We start from the raw sequence: 26,392 nt of genomic DNA, 5'->3' as shown, positions 1-26,392 counted from the left end.
ATTAACACATGCAAATTACATGGAAAACATCATTTTATTTTAGTTTTTATTAAAAAGTTATTATTCTCTCCTATGTAATGAGACCACAGGGTAGCACACAAGTAAAATCAATAGTAACAGATTAAAATAACCTAGGGCAATAAAACAATTTAAACAGACTATAAACATAGTAAACATGTTGGCAAGTTAAAAGCACAGTAATAAGATTTAAACAGTTTAAAACCATATGCATACATACCATATATATTTATCTATAAGTTGAACAATTTCTGCCCCAAAATTGACCCCCCCCCCCAAAAAAAAATCCCAGGTTGACTTATATATGGGGCAGTATGGTAATGTGATAACAGCTCTTTCAAATTTCCCCATGCAGTCAGGAGAGCAGTTTCTTTCTCTCTTGAGCCAAGCAGAAAGAGTCCTGGGTGATTGATGGATATTGCTATTTGTTTAAGAGCCCCTCTCCTGCCACCTCTGGCCACTGCTGTCTGTGGAGTGGAGGCTAAAAAGCTGAAGCAAAAAGCTTCAATTAGAATCTCTCTTGCCACATACACACATAACACACTCGGAAGTGTTACCTGAAGCCTCCGATTTAAACTTCAAATAATCCATAATTCTGGCCCCAAAACCTGCCCTTGACTTATACATGAGGTCAACTTATAGTCGAGTATATACAGTATTTTGATGTGAATCAGTGCATCAGAGGCTAACTAATGAAGAAATATGCAGTGTGATCACCAATTTGCTAAATTGAAAATGCTTCAACTTATTCAAGTATTGGATTAAAACTGCTTTGCATTGTTTGCCATATTAACCTAACAGTCATATTTTTAAAGTTCTACTCAATTGACTTCTGGTTGTACCATGTGTTTCCATATCCTTCAAATTTAGAAACTTGTGGTCAAATCAATGTATGTTGATATGTGTGCATATATCTGTATCTGTGCATATGTGTATCTTGTCTATTTATAGATATATCAGTTTAGAGCTGTTTATTTTTTATCCTTATTTTCTTGAATTACTAATATTTCATATTGTTTGTATTGTTGTACAGATTTTTTAAAAAATACTAATGTTCTTTTTAAAATTAGACCATATTGTTTCCTATATTTAAATCATAACCATATAACTCACTTTTATAACATAGTTTACTCTGTACTTGTAAATATATGAATATTTATTCCTGCATTAAAGTGGTTTTATTTAAAGTGGTTTTATAAAAACATACTTATAAATCATAATTTTGATTATTGCCATTTGATCAAAGAAATCAGATAAATACTATGGCTTTTCTGACTTTTGTTTATATTTAATATGTTTTCCCATTTGTAAATTATTTCATAATGCTGGAGTAGAAAACTATTAGTTTCATTTAACTATTCCAGCCATGACTGTCCTGTGTATGTTTACCTGTCTTTCCCTATAAATGTTGTTTCAATTATGTATTACTTGCAGGTATGTTGTTTTCCTATTTGTTGATTTCTCTCTGAGAAATATGTTGTTAGTGCCCTGTTTGCATGTTTCAGTGAGATAGGACATCTGTCATGGATCCACAGTGGACTAAGGCACAGGCGAAAAGTAGCTGGCTCACCACTGACTCCATGATTTTCTCCACAGTTGTGGTCATACCATCTATCCCACACCCAAGTTTGAACCATGGATTTCTTGCCAAGTTAATTCCTGAGCAGAGCTTTACTCACTCATTTTACAAAGGTAATATTAACGTAAACTCCTAACTTATTTGAGTGTACTTATTTATGTCTTGTTAAAAAAAACCTAACACAACCTTTTGATAAACAAGAAAATATTGGGTCAGATTTATGATGAAAATTCTCTGCCTTTTGAGACACTCTTATTCATTAAAGAAGAGAACAGTAGTAATGAAAGTATATGCTATGCAGTTAAATGTAGAAGACCCCAAAACAACAACCACAAGAACAACAACAAAATCACATCAAAATCCTTTTGACTTGGTATAGCACTACATAATAATAATAATAATAATAATAATAATAATAATATAGTTTATTTGTAAGCCGCTTTTCCAAAATTTTGATCAAACCTAATGTTAAGCATACAGAAAGCTAGTGTCACATTCCTACAATAGTGTGTTTTCATTATTTTAGTCTAAAATTTACTTCTGTTTTGGGCTGCAGCCACATTGTAGAAATAATCTGGAGCTCTGGTGACACAACAGAGTACAGTTCCCAGAATCCCACTGAGCCATGTCAGTTAAAGTGGTGTCAAACAGCATTATTTCTGCACTGCGGATTTATATACTGAAGCATGAATTTTAGATTATAAAATACAGCTCCATTCAGCAAAATGGCAGCTAAAATTTTGATGTAACCAAGAGAGCCTCCCTCACCTTACTCTTAAAGAAAAGATGAATAGCTTTCTTTATTATAATATTTTAAAATTTCCCTACCTGTTCAGACTGCAGATGTTTTTTCACTCTCCATTCTTCCGTATATGTAATATTTTTGTTTAAACATTCGTTTCAAAACAAAGAAATAAAATATCTGTACTATTAAGGCATACAGGCTCAGCATTTAGAAAATGAAGAAATGCTGTACTTTTTTATAGTGATATTCAAAGACATAGGACATGTTTACATGGGCCAAAAGACCCATCCTTCCCCCACCTCATTCTGGCATCATGCTGTTTGGACGATGAACCTCCCAAACCCCAGTTCTAGAGCAAGCTGTTCAGATGATGTCTGGCATGTTTCACACTAAAATAGGGTATAACACCTCTAAAATGGTTTTTGAAAGCATACCTTTTAATCTGGATCTTCTGGGAAGATCCAGAACCCTTAATTTCTGCGCACAGCAGCTGTCTGTACAGGCATCCTTCTGAGCTGCCTGATGCATCCATCACTGCGGCCAGCTGGTTGCCTCATTGTGACCTTAGAAGTGAGTGATCTGCGACATGATGAAATGTGCTGGCAGTTCAGTGGGATGCTGATGCAGATAACAGCTATAGCAGGGGTCGGCAACTTCCTGCGACTGCAGCGAGCCTCCCAGAGGCCCGTTGCCTTCGTTGGGGTCCTCCAGGAGGTCTCCGACGGTGGCAGCGGGCCCCTGGGAGGCCAGTTGCCGTCGCAGGGGCCCTCCAGGAGGGCTCCAATGGTGGCAGCTGGCCCCTGAGAGGCCCGTTGCCTTTGCTGGGGTCCTCCAGGAGGGCTCCGGCGGCGGCAGCAGGCCTCTGGCGTCAGGGGCCGGCAAAGAGGGGGAGGCCTCCAGCGCTGGCGGTCCCCGCCGGCTCTTTCCCGGCATCTGACAGGGCCTGGGGCCCCGTCAGGGGCCGGCAAAGAGGAGGTGGCCTGGCCCCTGGGTGGTGGAAGGCCTGCCCCCGGGGGTGGAAGCTCCGCCCACAGAGGGTGGAGGCTCCACCCCGGCACGTGGCCCTGTCCCTGGAGGTGGAAGCTCCACCCTCCCAGGCTTCGGCCCCCCAGTTGTCTGAGGGACAGCAACCCGGCCCCCGGCTCAAAAAGGTTGCCTACCCTTGAGCTATAGTGTAGGAATGGAAGGCCAGATAATGGGGGCAGGTTGGGGAAGCTACAAGACCAGTATACTCTGGATTGTCCCCAAGGTATCTTGGCTGATACTGACAGGGTCATAACCATATTAGACTTTTCCAGCAATAAAAATGGTAAAGGTATAATGCCTTGAATAGTGAGAGAAAGAATTAGATAAAGAAATATCTAGCGTATGTTTCTGTAGACTCCAGTGATGGTATCCACAGCAACGTATGATAGGATTTCTTTCAGATAGTCTCAAAAGTGCTACAGGATTCCCTGATATTGATTACCAGGTAGTGCAAGAGAGAGTTTCTGAAAATACTGTTCCCATCTTCCTGCGGCTGAAGGCCCAGGAGGGTGCGGAGGGAGGAGGAGGAGGAACAGGCACCTGGTGTCACAACAAGTTATAGTTTGGGCACTTGGTCCCTAAAAGCTTCACCATCACTGGTACAGGGAAACAAAGCAGAAAGTATCATCAAACAGAAAGATAGGGAAGAAGAGGAGAAATGCCTGGATAAGAAGCTAAGTAGGATAAGGAAAATTTCTTCTAGTTTTTCCCAGTAAAACAAAGATATTCAACTTCCTGACTGTCTATTTTCTAATTGTCAAGATTTCTAATTGGCCTGTTTAAGAATGATGTCAAGATGAAATATTCTATATAGATGTGAAGGGTGACATTAGCTCCATTCACAGTAAATAGATTCACTTATTGTACTTAAAATTTGATTTTTTTATAAAGTTCATCTTTTAAAAAATGGAATTGCCAATGGATCACATTTCTAGATCATTAATTCCTAAATTTCCTTTCAAAAGTGGATAATCAAGAAGGATCATAGAGGCATTTTAGAACTGAATAGAAAAATGTTGCTGCAGATATGTGAGTTACCCTGGATTGAAAGCAAACTACCCAGATAGTTTGGTGAAACTGTAATTACTTGGGCTATGAGGGATGGCTATGCATCAGGGCTAGCAAACTAAATGTTTTATGTACCTAATTCTTGTGCACAAAATACTTTCTATCAGTATTGACAAGAATCCTTGCATTTGCAACAATAATTTTTGTACAAATTGCACAAAACTATGACAGCTGCTGTTGAGTTGCATTGACTTCGAAAAATTAAAAGCATTCAATGGTATGTGTCATTTTGCTCATTCGGCCAATCCGTCTGTGTTTGATGTGTTTATGTCTGTGCATTTCATCTTAGAGTCCCCATAAGTCAGAAATGACTTGAAGGCACACAACAACAACAGTGTGCACACTTGTTGTATTTCACAAAGGGGAGCGTTTTACACAGACATGCAGGTTTCTGAAATCTAAACAAAAGAACTCTCGTTGTACCATTTTTGCTCTGGAGGCAAGAAATCTTATGGAGGTCAGTGACTTTCAGATGGCATGCCAAGAGAGTTGGTGTCATCACAAGAATAATTTTGCGATAATTTTTCATGTCCTTAATTGGAGTACATCCTTTGCATGCAGAAGGACCTGGCTACAATCCCTTTAATTCCCAGTACCTACAGATAGAATATATTCAGGTAATAGAACTGGGAAATATTACAGTCAGAGATCTTAGAAAGCCACAGATGGTCAGAATAAATTCTATGAGTCAGACCAGTGGTTTCATGTAGCATATTTCAGTTTTTCCTTTCCCATAGTACAGTGGTCCCTTCCCGTATGCTGGGGATCCATTCCCCCCCCCCCCCATAAGGAAAATTCTGCATATGCTCAAGCCCCATTAAAGACAATGGGCCTTGTGCCTGTGGCGGCATGCACCATGGGTGCACACACCATTACTCTTTCCGGCACGGCTTTCAGCATATGCTGGAAGTCGCGTAAGGCGCACCCGCATATGACGTGGGTGCACTGTATAGTGCTGTGGTGGTGAACCTATGGCACGCAAAGCCATTCATGAAGGCACAAGGAGAGACGGGCAGGTGTGTCTCCAGAGACAGCTAAAGGCCTGGGAGGGTAGGGAAGAGGAGGAATAGGCACACTCCCTGCCTTCGCATCTCTCTGTGTGCACCCCCCCCACATCCCGGGCCTTTAGCTGTTTCCAGGGAGGCAGCTGATGGCCTGGGAGGGTGGGGGGGGGAGGAGGAACAGGCCTCCCTGGAGACACCTAAAAGCTTGGGATGGAATGTATGTGTCAGGACCATGTGGCATACTGGTCTGAAAATGACATGGATGTGGCTACTTTGTGTAACTGGAACAGAGGTTACTAGAGTTCAAGTGGCAGGTGCATGAGTCAGCATTTGGTGAGCTGTGCATCATGAGAAGTCTAATGCAACATGCACAGTAGGTAAAGTCAGCCAGCAGTGCATCATGGCTAGTATTCTGATGCAACAGGTACTTGATTGAAACCAGCCAGGTTTCATTGGTGACATGACTGTCACATGACTTCCAGGAAGACCACCTATATAAGGGAGAAGGTGACTATCTACGTTGTTGGGTTGTTATGGTGGGTGGTTGCTGAAGCGCTTTGTTGGACTGTTTAGTAATGAGTATTCAAGACGGCTGTCTGAGACTCAGTGCAATCTTTGTAAATAGCTTGCAACAAAAATTAGAAGCCCTCATGTTGAGTGAAGTCTCGCTGTCCGGAAATTCATTTCCTCACTCTGGGAGCTCAAGGCTACAGCCTGTGTGTGGGAGGAATTTTGCTGTGCAGCTTAGAGGCTTCACAGAACCTTCGCTCTTCGCAGACCTTCTTGGCGTCCTGCCTACATGTATCAACTTTGTGTGTAGTCATAAGAGACACAGCTCGTCTCTCTATGCCCCAACAGGGGACACACGGAGAGATGGGAAGGCAGGGGGCAGGTGTGCACCCTCTTCTTCCCCAGCCCTCCCGGACCTTCAACTGTCTCTGGGGAAGTCCCGTTCTTGGAAGTCCCACCCCTGGAACCCTCTTCCCCCCCAGCACCAGGTAGCACCCAATGTGGGAACACCTTTGAATTTGGGCACTCAATCTCTAAAAAGTTTGCCAGTGTGCCATCAGTTAATCATATTGTCACTGAAGATTTTCCAGCAGTGGATGCTGGTTTCTAGGTAGTATGTAATTCAAAGACCTTGGAAGAAATAATCTGTACTCCCAAAGTAAGTAGAATTATAGGTCCAGGTAGGGTAGGGAAGATATAGACAAAAAGCTCCTAACATAGCATGAACTTCCCAGAAGAAGAGACGTTTGCACATCAAGATAGAATTTGATTTGACCAAGGAATTGACCAACCGAATTGATGAAGACTCCAGGGGTACTGATCCTGCATTTACCATTCTATTTTATTTATTGTATATAGAAATATGCTTCTTTGTCTGCAGGGATGTAAGTTAAGAAATGCAATAAAAGCATATTTAGAAAAATTACAAACAACATGAAGTGAAATGTCAATATTACTCTAAATCATTGGCAGTAGTCAAAATGGTTGATGATGAAGAGAAAACTTCTGCCAGGCTTTGAATGCTTACTGATAGTGATGAACTTTGTGCTATCTGAAAAATGTATAAGGAAAGATGTTGTTTAAAGCCAAGGTGAGTAGAAGAACATATGAATGGTAGTGGATGTTATTGGAATGTAGTGTGATGCTGGTTGGCAACCAGAAAGAAGATGTGATGAATTGGCCAGTATCATTCCATATTCCAGTAACTCCCTCCACTATTCATATGGTTGTCTTGGCTTTAAGCAACACCTTTCTTCCTTCCTTTGTCCCCCAACAACCATAGTTTAAACTGAACTTGTCACTTCATCACCACACCCACAATGTTTTCATTTCTAGTGCTAGTCACACCTACAGCCTGCTCATTCATGTCTATAAAAATCTGTTCCTAGACACTTCACTCCATTTGATGAACTATGTTTAAGTCTGTGAAAGCTTATCCTACCAGCTTCTATTCCCCAGTTATCTCAAAGGTGCTACAAGATTCCTTTCGACCTAGAATCATAGAATCATAGAGTTGAAAGAGATCACAATTGCCATTCAGTCCACTCCCTGCCATGTAGAAATGCACAATCAATCACTCCCAACAGGTGACCATCTAGCCTTTGTTTTTTGTTTGTTTTTTAAAAAAGCCAAACCTGAATCTGTTGTTTGTTGGTGTCGACTTTGACTTATGCCAACCCTATGAATGAGAGACTTCCACACCTCCTTGTCATCAACATTCTGCTAACATACTCAATTCTTTGATTGAATATATCCACCTGCAATCCAGTATTCCTCTATTCCTAATGTATTCTACTTTTCCCAGCATTATTGTCTTTTCTAGTGAATCTTATCTTCTCATGATATGTCCACAGTATGACAGTCTCAGTTTAGTCATCTTGACTTCTAGGGAGAGTTTATGCCTGATTTGCTCTAGGACACATTTATTGGTCTTTTTGACAGTCCAGGGCATTCATAGAACTTTCCTTCAGCACCACAATTCAGATTATTCTTTCTTTTCCTATCAGCTTTCTTCACTGTCCACTGAATTCCATAGTTATACATTTTACCCTTCTGGAAGCTGAACTCTTACTGCCTAGACTACTTATATTATCAAAAATGTGCAATGAGGTCCTGTATACCATCCTTCCTGGACACTGTGTTTTCCAGATGATTTGGACTGCAGTTTCCACCAGCTCCATCCAGCATTATCAGTGGTCAGGGATGGTGATAATTGTATTCTAAAACATCTGAAGATCACCAGCATGAAAAAGGGTGTTACAGATTGATTGTAAGCAATGAACATACCATAGGTTAAATGTTTTCCTGGCTACTTTTGAAGTACTGACCAATTTGGGGTGTTAAAAAAATATGCTAGTACAAAATTTGGCAACACACACCTTACATTTGCAAAGAAAATGCTTTTTAAGAAACCATAATTACTTCCATTGGTTACTGTTGTACCACAGAATTTTTGTACTAGACAGTAGCACTGTGGATTATTTCATCTTGGAATCTGTGAGGTTAAATTGACCCCCACAGCTACTATCTGTATCTGTAGACACTTTGTTACTGTTTTTGTGAGTATTGGCCCATACACTCCCTAAGGTTCTTGGTAGACAGCAACAGTAGAATTTATATATAGAATGTAGATATTAGTGAAATAGATATAAGATCATGGAATCAGATCATCAAGTTTGTGTGTTTATGAAAATCTGTGGTTCAACAATAATTTGAAAAATTCAGTATGGAAAGCTCTCCATTTTGTACAGTAGAAAACAGAAGTAAGTACAAAATTATCTGAAGGAATCATTCCTACTAATGAATGGTTAGAAGTGTAGGACTGTGTATTTTGAAATCATAGAGCACATCATACAGTAGTAAAGCATAGAGCTTTGGTTCTGAATAAGCATGTCCTAATGGATTACCATGAGAACCAGCATGGTGTAGTGGTTTGAGTGTTGAACTATGACTCTGGAAACCAGAGTTCAAATTCCCACTCAGCCCTGGAAACCCTCCGGGTGACCTTGAGCAAGTCACGCTCTGTCAGCCTCAGAGGAAGGCAAAGGCAACCCCCTCTCTAAACAAATCTTGCCAAGAAGACCCTGTCTTAGGGTCACCATAAGTGGGAAACGACTTGGAAACACACAGAAATTGATTACTTTCTTGTGAAAGGTGAGTGATGGGGTTGAATCTCTCAAGCAGAGTAATCAAATGTCAAGGCAGAAGCTGAACAACCACAAGTTTTAGTGGAGAAAAGAAATAGCATAGTTGTCTTTGTAAAAGATATAAAGGTAGTGTTATTTACAAATACTGGTGCATAGTATACATGCATTATACATGTCTAATACATGGTCTAATGGAGGAGAGAAAGAAAAGAGAAAAATTAGGTTAGGATGATAAGGAAAAGAAAGGAAGGTGGAAAAACAAACAGGAAGCATGCAAACAAGCAGTTAGCAAGAATTGGCATGCCAAGATACCTAACTTTAAAATGCCACTAGTTACCAGTGGCAGTAGCTAGGTAATCAATAGTAGAGAGGGCCCTTGGGATCTGCTGGGGCTTGGTTCCAGAATCCCTGTGGATACCAAAATTTGTGGATGTTCAAGTCCCGTTAAAGACAGTGGCATAGTAAAATGGTGTCCCTTATATCAAATGGCAAAATTAAGGTTTGCTTTTAAGAATTTATATATATTTTTGGATATTTTCAAGCTGTGAATGGTTGAATCTGTGGATAAAAAAATCCATGGATATGGGGGACTGATTGTATCTTGGATTGGATTAAATTGGGAATAAACCACAAAAATAAAAAGCATAAAGAGCATCAGAATAATTTATATCAGTGATTAATTGCAGATTGTCTACATATAAAGAAATATCTCTTATTTTTCATGGTGTGATCTGATGATGTGCTTATTGTATAAATGCAGATATTTTTAGGTGACGTACTCTCACCAGTGCCAGGTTGGCTTCTGCCTTGTTATGGGACAGAAATTGCTTAGGAGTCTTGCTGCACTCAGGCATCTGTGCCAGGTAGGAGGCAGAGAGAACAGATGTTGTAACCCTGATGAGTTTCATGGATTTCTTAGTGATTTTTGACATAATAGGGTTTCAGCTTTGGCTAGATATGCTATGAATTGTGAAAGGAATAGGAAGGACAGTGCTTTATCAAAGTATTTCTTTTTAGAACCTTAAAGAATAAATTGTTGATCTCACTGGCAGGAAATATCTCCTATGTAGTAGTTTTCTTCAGAGATTATTAATTTCCCCTTTGTTTATAGCAATGAAAAACATCTAGGAGAGATTGTCCAGAAGTTTAGTATGAGTTATCAAAATGTATTGATAACACTGATTTCTATCCTTTGTTGTCCAGTAATTGAGTAGTAGGCTCTGTTGTGAACCAGTGATGGAGAATAATAGTTGAATCTGAAGTAACAAAAATGTATCTAGACAAGATTAAAATGGGAGGGATGCTGGTGATCTTGGAAAAAGTAGGATGATTATTACTTTTGGCCATTTCACCACTTCTGAAGTATGTGTTTTACACCTGGGAGGCCTCCAGCCAGCAGCAGTGATTTGGAAATCTATTACTTTTTCCAAGCTCTTCAGCTGAAATACATCCAAGAGAGTGTAGACTTGGAGCAATCACCTATTTCCCAGCAAATTTAAGATTAATTACAACACTGATCTCCGAGCCATTTTCTTTTACAAGAATGCATTGTGGAGAAGCCATATACCTACCAAATTTTGAAATTTGTGCCAATATCTTCAGTCTACCCTCTGGTTATGGACTATAAAACATCAAGTCTTTTACTCAGCAAACACCTCCTTTTCTCATAAACTCACCAATTATTTCAAATGGGGGGGGGGGGGGGAGAGAGTTCCAAAATCCAGCTTCCTGTAAAGTAGGATCAGTTTCAAGTATCTCATTAACTTTTCACTTATATCTCCCCTCTCTTCTTTGTCCTTATGCTCCTTCCCTTAAATACAAACCCATGTATTGTTTCTGTGCTACCTTTTGATTTTGTGCCATCTGGCACGATGACAGTTCCTATTCCTGAAACTGTCATCTTCTTAGATTCATCATCGTATCTTCCTCCTCAAATTGACTCTCTTAGCCAGATTTTTAACCCTCTTCAAATATTTTGGTTTCTTTTTACCATTAAGGTCTCCTTATTTCCTCCATCACACAACTCCCACATCTTGTCTTCAATGAACATTTAGTCTCTGCATTCCCAATCCCCCATCTCATGATGTAGTTTGCATATTTCTTCTGGATTCATTGCCTGGCATATTGCTGGTGCTGCATAAACCTCATAATGGTTTTGACCTGGTTTCTGTTGCAGGATAAACTGGCCATTTTGTGCACTATATTTAGATGTAGCAATCTTGTATTTGCAAGATGTAGATAATTGTTTGAGAACATTGACGTGCAAAGTACATTGTAATGATTTTTAAAATTTAAGTGATATATGTGTTTATAATTTCAGGATTTTTTTTACAGGTGATAATAAACTGACAGTTTTGAAAACATTGTTCAAAGTCAGGGGTAGCCTACCTCTGACTTAAGTAGAGGATGCTAACCATGATGAGAGTTTATTGTAAATACTTTCTTTTATTTGCCTGTTGTATTCGTCTCTTTCTCTGTTTTCAGAATAGCCTTGAAATAAAGCTAAAAATAATATACTGTCAAAAATCTCTTTAAATTTGCAATTATAGTTGTATTCTTCTGTTATTGTATTTGTTGTTAAAAATATTTTTGCTAGGTCTAACTTTGATTTTTGGGTCTAAATACCTTAAAGGCATCAGATCCTGTTTAATCTTGGAAGCTAAGCAGTGTCAGCCCTGATTAGTACTTGGATGGGAGCTGCCAATGAATACCAGGTGCTGTAGGCTGTATTTCAGAAGAAGGAATTGAAAAATTACCTCTGGGTATCCCTTGATTAAGAAAAATCTAATGAAATTCATGGGGTTGCTATGTTAACATAGGTCCTTCACTTTCATTTTTAGCTACTTTTTATTGTATGGCAGTTGGTGCACTGCCTATAACTAGAGCTCATTTTCTTTGTAAAACCTTTTTTTTTTAAAAAAAATAATAATACAGTTTTGGATCTAGAATTGGCTAAGCTTTCAAAATAAGAATTTATTTTAATTCATTTTAGGAGTCCAGACTGGAGAGGTTTGAAATTGCTAAGTAATATGGGAACATGGTTTCTTTCATTGTTCTTTACAAGTTACAGAACACAGGCATATCCATTCTGTTCTTCATCTCAAAGTGAAAGAAACCTTTGCCAGTATTGCATCTGAATGTTTACAAATAATTTTTTTATGAAAATTTGATTTGAATATTCATTTAAAAAAACAAAAACAAAACCTGGAGAATGTTTGCATTTCCCTGTTCTTGTAGGGAAATGGGAGAGTTGCTAGACACTTCCCAGATCCTAAAAAAATATCTTTTCCTACTGAATTTTTTTTTACCTGACTCTAGACCTCCAGTGGAAAACATACTGTGGAAAACATACTGTGAGTACAGTTGCCATAAGGGAGAGCCTTTTGTGACTCTACTTACTTTAGAAGTCAGAAGAGAGCTATCTTGAGAACTTCATCCTTCGCTTGTGTAACATATGAAATATCAGTTTCTCACGCATGCTTCTGGAATTTGAAATCCTGGTCATAAAAGAAATGTTGGAACCTAGAAAAAAAGAAATGTTGTGTGCCTTCAAGTCAATTTGACTTATGATAACTCTAAGGTGAACTTATCACAAGGTTTTCTTGTCAAGATTTATTCAGAAGAGGGGTTGCCTTTGCCTTCCTTTGAGGCTCAGAGAGTGTGACATGTCCAAAATAAGCTGATGGGTTTCCATGGGTAAATGACGATTTAAACCCTGGTTTCCAAAGTCATAATCCAGCATTCAAGCCACACTGGCTCTCTGTTAGAGGCACACTTAGTTTTGTAGTAAGTCTCTGCCTACCTTGTCAGAATTCCTTCAAAAATGCACACAACTGGAGGATCAATTGCAATTGCCCTAATTATGCAGAGCTTTTTCCTATACAGTGCGCCCGCGTCATACACGGGCGCATTATACGCTGCTTTCAGGATACGATAAAAGTAGTGTTGCTTCTTCCGGTGCCATGCGCCAGGAGAAACAATGGCACACGCCGCCACCGTAATGGGGCTTGAGCATACTTGTAATACTTATAATGAGGCTCAAGCGCTTTTTGTTTTATGCGCTTTTTGTTTTATGGGGGTGCAGAATGGATCTCCCACATAAAACAAGGGTGCACTGTATCTTGATTGAGGATTTATCATATTTTGAATAATTTTTCTGTAAGTCCTTTCACATTAATGGAATCATGTTGCAATTGAGAGTGATCTGTTGCCTTGAGAGTGATCCATGAAGCACCTAGTGTAGCATGAGTAAAAGGGAATTAGACAAATTCCTGTAGGATAAGAATTAAATAATAATGATTAGTTTAAAAACTAACACAGCAAATAATATTATTCCTAAAATCTAGGATAAATTTTGTGGGACAGCAGATGTTTTGAATAAGGAATATAAGGGCTGAAGCAGACGGACTGTGGTGGTGATTGTGCCAGGACCATGGCAACAGGATGACCTACTCCTGAAGCAGGCTGCTGCCATGGTCCCAAATAGGCCACCAGCAGGAGCGGATTTAATCTGTTCTATTTTGGGCTTGCTCTTTCTGCATCGGTGCAGCCTCCTCTGTGCGTCATGTAAACGCCACTCCCCCAAAGCAGCTGGAAACTGCTTTATTTGGCCCATCTATTTCGGGCCTAAGTGACCCATTTGGGAATTGTTGGCTTCTTTTGGATTAGAAAGGAATTACTCAGGATTGTAGCTCTGGATTCTGAATTGGATTGAAACAGAATTACAATCTATAGTTTTTTTGTGGGTTTTTCGGGCTATGTGGCCATGTTCTAGCAGTTTCTTCCTGACGTTTCGCCAGCATCTGTGGCTAGCATCTACAGAGAATGTTTGCCTGGAAAGTAGTTGGCTATATATATTGTGTTACCTGGAAAAGCAGGAGTGATTTGCATGTATATTGTTTGTTGCTAATGGCAGTCCTCAGGGTGTGAGGGTCTGCACAAGAGGATTAATGTCTGCTTGATTAGTGTTCATTGTCTGCTGGGAAACCCCTGACCCTGATAGAGTTCTCATTTGCATTTGTTGAGACTTTATCTTGCTATCTTTCAGGACTGGTAGCCATACCTTGTTTACTTTAAGGGTTTCCTCTTTCTTGTTGAAATTGTCCAGGTGTTTGTGGATTTCAGTGGCTTCCCTGTGCATCCTGACATGGTAGTGGTTGGCATGGTCCAGAACTTTGGTGTTTTCAAACAGTATTTTATGCCCAGGATGGTTTGTGGCATGTTCTGCTACTGCTGATTTTTCTAGCTGGTCCAGTCTGCAGTGTCTCTCGTGTTCCTTGATTCTTGTTTGCACACTGCGTTTGGTGGTCCCTATGTAGATTTGTCGGCAGATGCATGGTATGTGGTAAACTCCTGCAGCTGTGAGAGGATCTCTCTGGTCCTTGGCTGAGTGAAGCATTTGCTGGATTTTCTTTGTTGCTTTGTAAACCATTTGAAGGTTCTGCTTCCTCACCACTTTGCCTATTCTTTCTGTGACTCCTTTGATGTATGATATAAATACCTTCCCTTTGGGTGGTTGCTTGTCTTCACTTCTCTGGGTTTTCCTGGGCCTGGCAGCCCTTCTGATGTCTGAGCTGGAATAACCATTAGCCTGTAGAGCCCAGTCCAGGTGCTTCAGTTCATCTTCCAAGAAATGGGGTCTGCGAACGCATCTGCGAGCCCCAGGGTCAAGGGTTTCCCAGCAGACAATGAGCACTAATCAAGCAGACACTAATCCTCTTTTCCATACCCTCCCACCCTAAGGCCTGCCATTAGTAACAGAATGCAAATCACTCCTGCCTTTCCAGGTCACACAATATATATACCCAAATTCTTTCCAGGCAAGCATTCTCCAAAGATGCCAGCCACAGATGCTGGTGAAACTCTGCTAGAACATGACCACATAGCCCGAAAAATAAAAATAAAAACTAACTATGCACCTGTATTTAGAAGGTATTTAATGTATCTTTGGTCTTACAGCAAACCTTTGGCTTCATGAACCTGAAACACATTGTAGAGAGTATAAGAGTTTAGGAAAGAAATTTTTAACCATACCACAGACCCTTACCTTGCTCTTATGTAATGCCAGGTCGGTAAAGAACAAATATCATGTCATCTATGATTTGCTATAAGAGGAGAATACCGACCTGGCCTGCTTTACTGAAACCTGGCTGGGAAAGGACAGTAGTGTAACCCTCCCTGCCGGGTATGCGGTCCAGGAGCAGGTTAGGGAAAGTGGGCGAGGGGAGGGAGTGGCCTTGGTCTACAAGAATGCCATCACTTTGACCAGGAGACCTGTCTGGAAGACAGATCACATTGAGTGTGTTTACCTGATCCTGAAGGCTAGGGACAGTCTGGGGATTCTGTTGCTCTACAGTCCAACTCGTAATCTAACAGACTCCCTGGCCGAGCTGACACAGCTAGTCTCGGAGCTGGTGTTAGAGTCCCCCCAGACTTCTTGTTTTGGGGGACCTCAACATCCCCTTCGAGGCTGGCTCATTAGATCTTACAGGGGCAGCTTGAGAGTTCATGACTTCCATGACAGCCATGGGCCTGTCCCAATTAGTCTCGGGTCCAACACATTGTGCGGGTAACATACTCGATGTAGTCTTCTGTATGGAACAGGAAAGCCCGTAGGCAGAGGTTATTAATACCACTGCCCTGTCATAGATGGACCACTTCCTGGTCAAGCTAGGCCTAAAAGCCACTACCCACATCCCCCTCAAGGGTGGAGGATCCATTAAACTGATCCTCCCTCGAAGGCTGATGGAACCCAAAAAGTTCCAGGAAGCCCTAGAGAGTTTTATGGTTGGAAATGATGGCGATTCTGTCGATGCCCTGGTTGATACCTGGAATAATGACCTGACCAGGGCTATAGACAGCATCATTCCTGAGTGTCCTCTCCTGCTCGCTTCAAATAAAAAAAATGGTACACTCAAGACCTACGAAAAATGAAGCGGGCTGCACGACGACTAGAGCACCACTGGCAGAAACACCGATGCTTATCTGACAAGTCGCTCCAAGGAAATCTCTTAGATTCCTATGGAGCAGCAATCGATGCAGCAAAGAACGAGTTCTATGCTGCACGTATTGCATCTGCAGAGTATCGTTCAGCAGAGCTATTCAAGGTGGTTAGAGAGCTAACCCAACAGCCTCCCACCCTGAACTCATTATTAGAACCAACAACAGCCTGCTGTGACGCATTTAATGACTTTTTTGCCAATAAGATCTGTCAGATAAGGGTCGATCTAGATGCCGGCATTAAAACAGAGACTATGAGAGAGGTATCCAGTGACTCTGTGGACTATGTTAGACTGGATTGTTTTGAGTTTGTAAGTACCAATGAAGTGGACAAGCTTCTTGGATGTGTAAGGAGGACAACTTGCCCTCTCGATCCCTGCCCATCTTGGCTGACCGTTCAGGGAGGGGATGCTGTAACATTATTGCTTCAGATTATAGTGAATGCATCCCTTAGGGAGGGGAAATTTCTATCAGAACTTAAACAAGTAGTAGTTAAACCACTCTTAAACAAACCCTCTCTAGATCCCCTGATAAGGAATAACTATAGGCCAGTCTTTTTAATTAACATTTTTGGGCAAAGTGATTGAGAGGGCGGTCGCCTTCCAACTCCAGGCTGTCTTGGATAAAGCTGATTATCTGGACCAATTTCAAACTTGCTTTAGGGCGTGATACGGAGTTGAGACTGCCATGGTCGTCTTGGTCAACTATCTCTGTCTGGGCCTCGACAGGGGAAGTGTGACCCTGCCGTGGTGTTCTTGGACATCTCAGTGGCATTCGATACCATTGACCATGGTATCCTTATGGAACGCCTGAGAGGGTTGGGAATTGGGGGCACTATACTTCAGTAGTTCCGTTCCTACCTCTCGAGCAGATTCCAGATGGCAATGCTGGGGGACAGCTGTTCTCAGAAAAGAGAACTGACATCTAGCATCCCTCAGGGCGCCATTCTGTCCCCCATGGTTTTTAACATTTACACAAAGCCACTGGGAGAGATCATCTGGAGACATGGGGTGCAGTGTTATCAATATGCTGATGACACCCAAATTTATTTACGTCTCTGACTGCTGCAGTGACTAAGGATGGCATCTCTCCTCTGGACGCCTGCCTTGAGTCAATAATGGGCTGGATGAGGAGAAACGAAGTCAAGCTGAATCCAGAGAAAACGGAGGTGCTTGCGATAGGTGCCCCTGGCCCAAGGAAGGAGATTTGTCAACCTATCCTTGTCGGAGTCACACTTCCCCTGAAGGATGAAGTTCGCAGTTTGGGAGTACTCCTGGACTAGTCTCTACAGCTGACATCTCAGGTGGAGGCGATAGCCAGGAGTAAATGGTATCAGCTTCGGCTGATATGCCAACTGCATCCCTACCTGGCTCAGGGAGACCTTGAAACAGTAGTACATGCACTGGTAACCTCTCGTTTAGATTTCTGCAATGTGCTCTACTTAGGGCTACCTTTGTACCAAGTTTGTAAGCTTCAATTGATCCAGAATGCCGCAGCCAGATTGATCACCAGAACACCAAGATCAGAACATATTACACCGGTACTGAAATCTCTTCATTGGCTGCTGATTAGCTTCTGGGCACAATACAAAGTGTTGGTTATTACCTATAAAGCCCTATGTGGCCTGGGCCTGAGTTACTTAAGGGAATGTCTCTCCCTGCATAATCCGCCCTGCACTCTCAGAACATCAGAAACAAAAATATTAGAACATCCTAAAACCAGGTTGAAAACTACCTCTTGTAGAACACTTTCTGCGATGGCCCCCAGACTTTGGAATAACTTACCGGAAGAGATCCGTCTTATTACTTCCTTGGGCCTGTTACAGACAGCCAAAATAAAGCTGCTTCAAGTCACAGTGGAGGTATGGTGTTTCAATGATGCATGCGTCCTAAGAGTCCAGAAGCCACACCAAAGCCACGCCCCAGTCCTTAGGGCTGGAACGTGCCTTTGGTGCGATTTCTGGACTCTTAGGATGCATGCATCATTGAAACATCATACCTCCACTGTGACTCGAAGCAGGAAGCCTTTAAAAAGGCGTTGAAGATGGATCTCTTCCGGTGGGCCTATCCACCTGATCTCCTCTAATTTGATTTTGAATAATATCTTACTACGATGACTCGATCCTTATGTTTGTGAGCAAAACTGTAACAACCCCTCCCTTTTTATCTCTTCTTTTGATTAATGTATTTCGAATTACTGTATATGTATTTTATGACATTTTTACTTGTTGTAATCTCGCTTCAATCTGAAGGAAGAAGCGGGAAATTATTATTATTATTATTATTATTATTATTATTATTATTATTATTTAAGGCAAGACTGTTTGTATTGGCTGTTTGGTCTGTGTGTGAGATGTACCTGATTCTTCTCCTTTTTGAAGAAATGGTTGCTTTTCATTTATGTATGAATTCTGATGAAGCTGCCAGATGCTATAAAAGGTTATCATGAGTCTTATGTTGTTGGAGGTTTTTTTTAAAAAAATCCTGTTACTTTAAAACTGATTTCAGAACTGGGAATAGCACTGTCTCTAGAAATTGTTTGAAAAGTCCAATATAGTTTGAAATATAGATGCTGATGTTTTGAGATAAGTTTTGAGTCTCTATTGCAGTTCTCTGCTCCTTTTTCTACAGATACCTTTGCTCAGGTATAGTATAGTTTAAGCTTCAACTTTACAGTCTTAGTCATCTGCTGCGCTGTCTCCATTGACTTGTCATAAGTTGAGGCAGTTTGACCACATTTTCTACATGTCCTGTGAACTATTCTGGATAACCAGTCCACCAAAATGATGGTCTTCATCATTTTAAAATTTATGAAGAGCTTTATTTTCTACCAAACAGTTGATAAAGTCAGTGCAGTTGTACCCACAAATACGTTGTTGCCATTTTGCCATCCATTCCTTGGTTTACATGATCTCATAAACAGAAATTTGGGAAGCATTACATTCCCATATATTGGATGCTTGCAGAATGAAGATGGGAGAAAAAGGCATGAGTAATTGAACACTTGAACACTTTGTGGGTGGCTTCTGTGGAACACAGTGCTTGGAAAGAACTTCTACCTATGTTCCCAAACAAATTTTGAATCTCCATCTTATTTTAAAAAGCTTGATTTCTATAACTGCGCTAATTTCCAAGCTTAAGTGTTACTATATTTTTTTGTGTTGCAGAGACTCCTGCTGTATTTCCAGATAATATCAAAGAAAAAGAAACCCCAACACCAGTTGAAGACATTCAGCTAGAAAGCTCTATTCCTCATACTGATTCTGGAATTGGAGAAGAACAAATGCCCAGTATCTTGAATGGTACAGACTTGGAAACTAGCACAGGTCCTGATGCTATGAGTGAACTGTTGTCTACTTTATCTTCTGAGGTGAAGAAATCTCAGGAAAGTTTGACAGAAAGTCCTAGTGAAATTCTGAAACCTGCATCCTCTATATCAAGTATCAGCCAAAGCAAGGGCATCAATGTCAAAGAAATATTAAAAAGTTTGGTGGCAGCTCCTGTTGAAATTGCAGAATGTGGCCCTGATCCTGTTCCTTATCCTGATCCTGCATTGAAAAGAGAAACTCAGCCTATTCTTCCAATGCAGTTTCACTCCTTTGACAGGTATAACACAGAATTGGTTCATTGTGTTACAATATAATATTCTTAACATGTGAGTGTTTAATATGTGTTTTAGAAGTTGAAAAAGACTGCTGTTTATAGACAAGTGTTTTACATAGATGTACACTGCTGTGAAGGCCCATATTGTTTATGGAAAAGATATCTGGATTGAATGTTGTTTTCTATCAGCAAGCAAAAGTGTAATTCATAATTGAAGAACAGAGCTGATTCAGGAAACTAAACATTCTTAATGTAAAACAACACTTGCCATCCTGAAATACTTAAATTACAGAAAACAGAGATTAAAAATATTCAGCATAAATTGTTTAGTGTCCCCAGTGATCCTTTTATTGCCACTAGCATGCATACACACAGAAATTTTGAATCTATTTTCCTTTATAACATTCATAATGAAAAGTATGGTTTAGTTAGATGGATTTCTTCAAAATATAGGTGGAATCACATTACTGGAACCACATTGTTCCAGCAGCTTAACAGTTTCATTAGCAATACCAAGTAATGTCCGGCCAGAGAGAGGAGAAGGAGAGGAGCTGCTTGGCAGCCATTTTGAGACCGTGTGCTCGTTGCTGAAGGGGCGGAGTTTCTGTGAGTCACATCTGTGAGTCACAAGGGGGCGGAGCTAGCAGACTAGCTTTATATACCAACTTCCAGAGCCTTCCAGAACAGTCCGGCCAGAGAGAGGAGAAGGAGAGGAGCTGCTTGGCAGCCATTTTGAGACCGTGTGCTTGAGACCGTGTGCTCGTTGCTGAAGGGGCGGAGCTTCTGTGAGTCACATCTGTGAGTCACAAGGGGGCGGAGCTAGCAGACTAGCTTTATATACCAACTTCCAGAGCCTTCCAGAACAGTCCGGCCAGAGAGAGGAGAAGGAGAGGAGCTGCTTGGCAGCCATTTTGAGACCGTGTGCTTGAGACCGTGTGCTCGTTGCTGAAGGGGCGGAACTTCTGTGAGTCACATCTGTGAGTCACAAGGGGGCGGAGCTAGCAGACTAGCTTTATATACCAACTTCCAGAGCCTTCCAGAACAGTCCGGCCAGAGAGAGGAGAAGGAGAGGAGCTGCTTGGCAGCCATTTTGAGACCGTGTGCTTGAGACCGTGTGCTCGTTGCTGAAGGGGCGGAGCTTCTGTGAGTCACATCTGTGAGTCACAAGGGGGCGGAGCTAGCAGACTAGCTTTATATACCAACTTCCAGAGCCGCGCGCCTAATGGCGTGCGAATTTTCGTTTTCTTTAACTCAACAACTCTGCTCAAGTGGCATCAGGTTAGAATCAGATATTGAAACAGAACCTTCCCTTTAAGTGTAAGATAGCAGCCAGTACTTACCTTTAAAGAAGTATTCCCAGTAGATTGACTGTTATATTTATTACTAAAGACTTTGCAGTATGGACAATGAGGGATCTGCCGCAGTCACCTGCAACTCTTGTGGGATGTTTCTCTTCTTGCCTACAGAAGTGGAGAACTTCACATGCACCAAGTGCAAGTTGGTAGCACTCTTGGAGGAGAAAGTGCAGCAGCTGGAGTCCAGAGTAGCTACACTTCAGCATATTAGGGAACAAGAGGATTTCCTGGACTCAATAGAACTAACCATCTTGGATGAGTACCACGCAGAGGAAGATGCTAGGGTGGAAGAGGTCACTTGCCAAACAGAGGAGGCAGACAGCTGGAGGAATGTCACAAAGAGAAGTAAGCCAAGAAGGGATTGTTCTGAAAGCTTGCAGCTAGAGAATCGATTCGAAGCTGTTTCCCTTATCAAGGAGGATGAAGAAGAGCAGCCTGGACAGACTTCTGGGACAGAGCAGGGGAGCCTGAGAGTCCCACCCGAGGGAACAGTCGCTGCTAAGCCTCGGAGGAGGCGTGTGGTCGTAGTGGGGGACTCCTTGCTGAGGGGTACAGAAGCAGTGATTTGTAGGCCTGACAAGATGTCTCGAGAGGTGTGTTGTCTTCCAGGTGCAAAGATCCGTGATGTGACAGAGAGGCTGACAAGACTGGTCAAGCCTACTGACCAATACCCCTTCCTTTTGGTCCACGTGGGAACTAATGATACTGCAAGACACAGCATTCAGAACATCAAAAGGGATTACGAGGCGCTTGGTAGGAAGCTGAAAGGAATGGATGTACAGGTTGTCATCTCGTCTCTTCTGCCAGTTGAAGGGCATGGTCCAGGAAGGGAGAGGAAAATAGCAGATGTGAACAACTGGCTCCGCAGATGGTGCCGCCGAGAAGGATTTGGATTCTTCGATCATGGGCTGCGGTTCCATGAGGAGGGACTTCTTGCAACAGACAGGTTGCATCTCACGTCATTTGGAAGAAATGTTTTTGCCAACAGTCTCAAGAACTTGATCAGGAGAGCTTTAAACTGAGTTCCGAGGGGAAGGGAGACAATATTAAGGAAGGCGAAAGGGATGGCGAAAATAGTCAAACTGACATAGAGGTAACAAGGCAAACAGTGCAAGGACCCAGCAGTGGGAGGCAAAAAAACTTGCACAGGCAACAAGTAAAAGGGAACCATGGTCTGCGATGTCTCTACACTAATGCACAGAGCATGGGAAATAAGCAAGATGAACTCGAACTCCTAGTACAACAAAGCAAATATGATATAATAGGCATCACTGAAACCTGGTGGGATGAGTCTCATGATTGGAATGTGGAAATAGAGGGGTATAACCTTATTAAGAGAAATAGGCCAAACAGGAAAGGAGGAGGAATAGCACTATATGTCAGAGATATTTACACCAGTGAAGAGATCCAGGACATCAATCATGGAAGCTGGAAGTCAAACTCAGCAAAATCCTCAAGGTCTAGCAAATTCCTCACTTGCCTGGAAGACAATTTCATGGTCCAAAAGGTGGAAGAGGCAACAAGGGGGTCAGCTATTTTAGATCTGATCCTAACCAACAAGGATGACTTGGTTGATGGGGTGCAAGTGGTGGGATCCTTAGGTGGAAGCGACCATGTTCTCCTGGAGTTTGTTATACAATGGAAAGGAGAAGCCAGGCAGAGTCAGACACGCATCCTAGACTTTAGGAGAGCGGATTTCAGTAAACTTAGAGAAGTATTGAGGGTGATTCCATGGTCAGAAATACTAAAAGATAAAGGAGTTCAGGACGGATGGGACTTTCTCAAAAGGGAGATACTGAAGGCACAATTTCAAACAGTTCCAGTGAGAAAGAAAAACGGGAGGTGTCTCAAGAAACCAGGATGGATGACTAAGGAACTTTCAACCGAGCTAAGTTTGAAACGGAACATGTATAAGAAATGGAAAAAGGGGGAAATCACGAAAAAGGAATTCAAAGAAATAGCAGGCATGTGTAGGGGTAAAGTCAGAAAAGCTAAAGCGCAGAATGAACTCAGGCTTGCCAAAGAGGTTAAGAACAATAAAAAGGGCTTTTTTGGATATGTCCGCAGCAAGAGGAAGAAGAAGGAAACGGTAGCGCCACTGCGTGGAGAAGATGGCAAAATGCTAACAGGAGATAGAGAAAAGGCAGAATTACTCAACACCTTCTTTGCCTCAGTCTTCTCAGAAAAGGCAAAGGGTGCTCAACCTGAGGATAATGGAGCAGAGGACAGAATAGGGGAATTTCAGCACAGAATAAGTAAAGAGATAGTAGAGGAACACCTTGTTAATCTAAATGAATTTAAGTCTCCGGGACCAGATGAACTCCATCCAAGGGTATTAAAAGAACTGGCAAAAGTAATATCGGAGCCATTGGCAATCATATTTGAAAACTCCTGGAGAACAGGAGAGATCCCAGCAGACTGGAGGAGGGCAAACGTTGTCCCCATCTTCAAAAAGGAGAAAAAAGAGGATCCCAACAATTATCGTCCAGTTAGTCTGACATCAGTTCTAGGAAAGATTCTGGAGCAGATCATTAAACAGAGAGTTTGTGAACATCTTGAAGGCAATGCCATAATCACAAAAAGTCAACATGGGTTTCAGAGAAACAAGTCATGCCAGACAAATCTAATCTCTTTCTTTGACAAAATTACCAGCTTGGTAGATGAAGGAAATGCTGTGGATATAGTATATCTTGATTTCAGTAAGGCCTTTGACAAGGTTTCCCATGACATTCTTGCAAACAAGCTTGTAAAATGTGGGCTAGACAAAGGAACTGTTAAATGGATCTGTAATTGGTTGACCGGCCGAACCCAAAGGGTGCTCAACAATGGCTCCTTTTCATCCTGGAGAGAAGTGACCAGTGGGGTCCCACAGGGCTCTGTCCTGGGCCCAGTGCTATTCAACATCTTTATCAATGACCTGGATGACAGAATTGGGAGCATACTTATCAAATTTGCAGATGACACCAAATTAGGGGGAATACCTAATACCCCAGAGGACAGGATCAAGATTCAAAATGACCTGAATAGACTAGAAAGCTGGGCCAAAGCTAACAAAATGAAATTCAACACAGAGAAATGTAAGGTATTGCACTTAGGGCGGAAAAATAAAATGCACAGATATAGGATGGGTGACACCTGGCTGAATGAAACTACGTGTGAAAGGGATCTAGGAGTCCAAGTAGACCACAAGTTGAACATGAGTGAACAGTGTGATGCGGCAGCTAAAAAGGCCAATGCTATTTTAGGCTGCATCAATAAAAGTATAGTGTCTAGATCAAGAGAAGTAATAGTGCCACTGTATTCTGCTTCGGTCAGGCCCCACCTAGAATATTGTGTCCAGTTCTGGGCGCCACAATTCAAAAAGGACATTGAGAAACTGGAGCGTGTCCAAAGGAGGGCGACAAAAATGGTGAAGGGTCTGGAGACCATGCCCTATGAGGAACGACTTAGGGAGCTGGGGATGTTTAGCCTGGAGAAAAGAAGGTTAAGAGGTGATATGATAGCCCTGTTTAAATATTTGAAAGGATGTCATATTGAGGAGGGAGCAAGCTTGTTTTCTGCTGCTCCAGAGAACAGGACCCGGAACAATGGATGCAAACTACAGGAAAAGAGATTCCACCTGAACATTAGGAGGAACTTCCTGACAGTAAGGGCTGTTCGACAGTGGAATGCACTTCCTCGGAAGGTGATAGAGTCTCCTTCCTTGGAGGTCTTCAAACAGAGGCTGGATGGCCATCTGTCAGGGATGCTTTGATTTGGATTTCCTGCATGGCAGGGGGTTGGACTGGATGGCCCTAGTGGTCTCTTCCAACTCTATGATTCTATGATTCTATGATAATGTTAGATGTCTTTTTAAAAAACCTGAAACCTGTACAGACAATTGATTTCTGAATATGTGGAAGTTCCTTTTGTGATTCAATCATTCTTTTCCCACCAGATATTAATATCACATAATTGATTGATAGATTGATAGGCAGGGAACTAGAGAGGGGGCGTGTGTCCCTTTTTGGTCCTGCTGGATCTCTCACCAGCTTTCGATACCATCGACCATGTTATCTTTCTGGGATGGGAGTTGGGAGGCACTGTTATGCAGTGGTTCCCATCTTTCTTGGAGGGACAGATTCAGAAGGTATTGGGGGACAGTTGTTCGACTCCTTGGCTGTTGGCTTATGGGATCCTTCAGAGTTTTGTTCTGTCCCCCATGTTATTAAACATCTATGAAACTGCTGGGAGAGGTCATACGGAGTTTTGGGGTGCAGTGTCACCAGTATGCGGATGACACCGAACTCTTATCTCTACTTCCCATCTGATTTCAAGGAAGCTGTCTCTGTACTGAACCAGTGTCTGCTGTCAGTAATGGAGTGGATGAGGGTAAACAAATTGAAGCTTAATCCAGACAAGACAGAGGTGCTCCTGGTCAGTCAAAAGGCAGATCAGGGAATGGGGATGTTGCCTATGCTGGATGGGGTTACACTCTCCCTGAAATCTCAGGCTCGCAGCTTGTGTGTGCTCCTGGACTCCACTCTGAGCCTGGATGCCCAAGTCTCAGCAGTGGCCAGGAGTGCATTTACACAGTTAAATCTTGTGTGCTAGCTGTGCCCATTCCTTGAGGCACTAGATCTGGCTACAGTGACACATGCCTTGGTTACATCGTGTTTGGACTGCTATAACACGCTTTACGTGGGGCTGCCCTTAGAAACTGTTCGGAAACTGCAGTGTGTGCAGAATGCTTCAGACAGAGCGTTGACTGTGGCTGGCTACAGGGTTCATGCCACCCCTTTGCTTAAACAGCTACACTGACTACTAGTCTGTTTCCGGGCATAATTCAAGGTCCTGGTTTTGACCTTTAAAGCTCTAAACAGCTTGGGTACAGTGTATCTGAGGGACCATATCTCCCTATACAAGCCAGCCTGAGCACTGAGATCGGCAGTAGATGGCTTTCTCTCAGTGCCACCACCTTCACAAGTGTGGTTGGTGAGGACTCAGGAGAAAGCCTTCTCCGTGGATGCTCCCAGATTGTGGAACTCCCTGCCATGCGAGATCAGTTTGGCCCCTTCCCTGCTCTCCTTCCACCGGCAGCTGAAGACATTTTTATTCAGGCAGACATTTGGTGGATAAATTATATTTGAGTGCTTTTTTAATGTTTAATGTTTCAATATTTTATTATTATTGTTTTGAATTAGGCTGTTTTATTTATATTTTAGTTGCTAGTAGTGTTTATTTTTAACTTTTGTATTCAATTTTTTAACCTTGTATTTTTTGATATGTTATGACCCGACTTGATTCCCACTGTGAGAAAAAGGTGGGATATAAATTGTGGAAATAAGTAAATAATAGATA

At 41.8% G+C, this 26,392-nt stretch overlaps 1 protein-coding gene across 4 annotated transcripts in view; it reads left to right on the top strand.

Annotated features, from left to right (window-relative positions):
* NBEA (neurobeachin) overlaps nucleotides 1–26,392 on the top strand; it is a 559,686-nt gene that overhangs the window by 159,978 nt on the left and 373,316 nt on the right. For 3 of the 4 annotated variants that reach the window (XM_089512505.1, XM_089512504.1, XM_089512506.1), the window contains exons 29-30: nucleotides 1,615–1,710; nucleotides 19,262–19,700. In XM_089512505.1, coding sequence (XP_089368631.1) covers nucleotides 1,615–1,710; nucleotides 19,262–19,700 — 535 coding nt within the window. The remainder of the gene's footprint in view (nucleotides 1–1,614; nucleotides 1,711–19,261; nucleotides 19,701–26,392) is intronic. The other variant, XM_089512507.1, reaches the window with a different exon arrangement.

This window comes from Sceloporus occidentalis, unplaced genomic scaffold, assembly GCF_023333645.1.
Source record: "Sceloporus occidentalis isolate IW3139 unplaced genomic scaffold, rSceOcc1.0.p SCAF_2, whole genome shotgun sequence".
NCBI lineage: Eukaryota > Metazoa > Chordata > Lepidosauria > Squamata > Phrynosomatidae > Sceloporus > Sceloporus occidentalis.
This window is presented reverse-complemented; position numbering and strand designations above follow the sequence as displayed.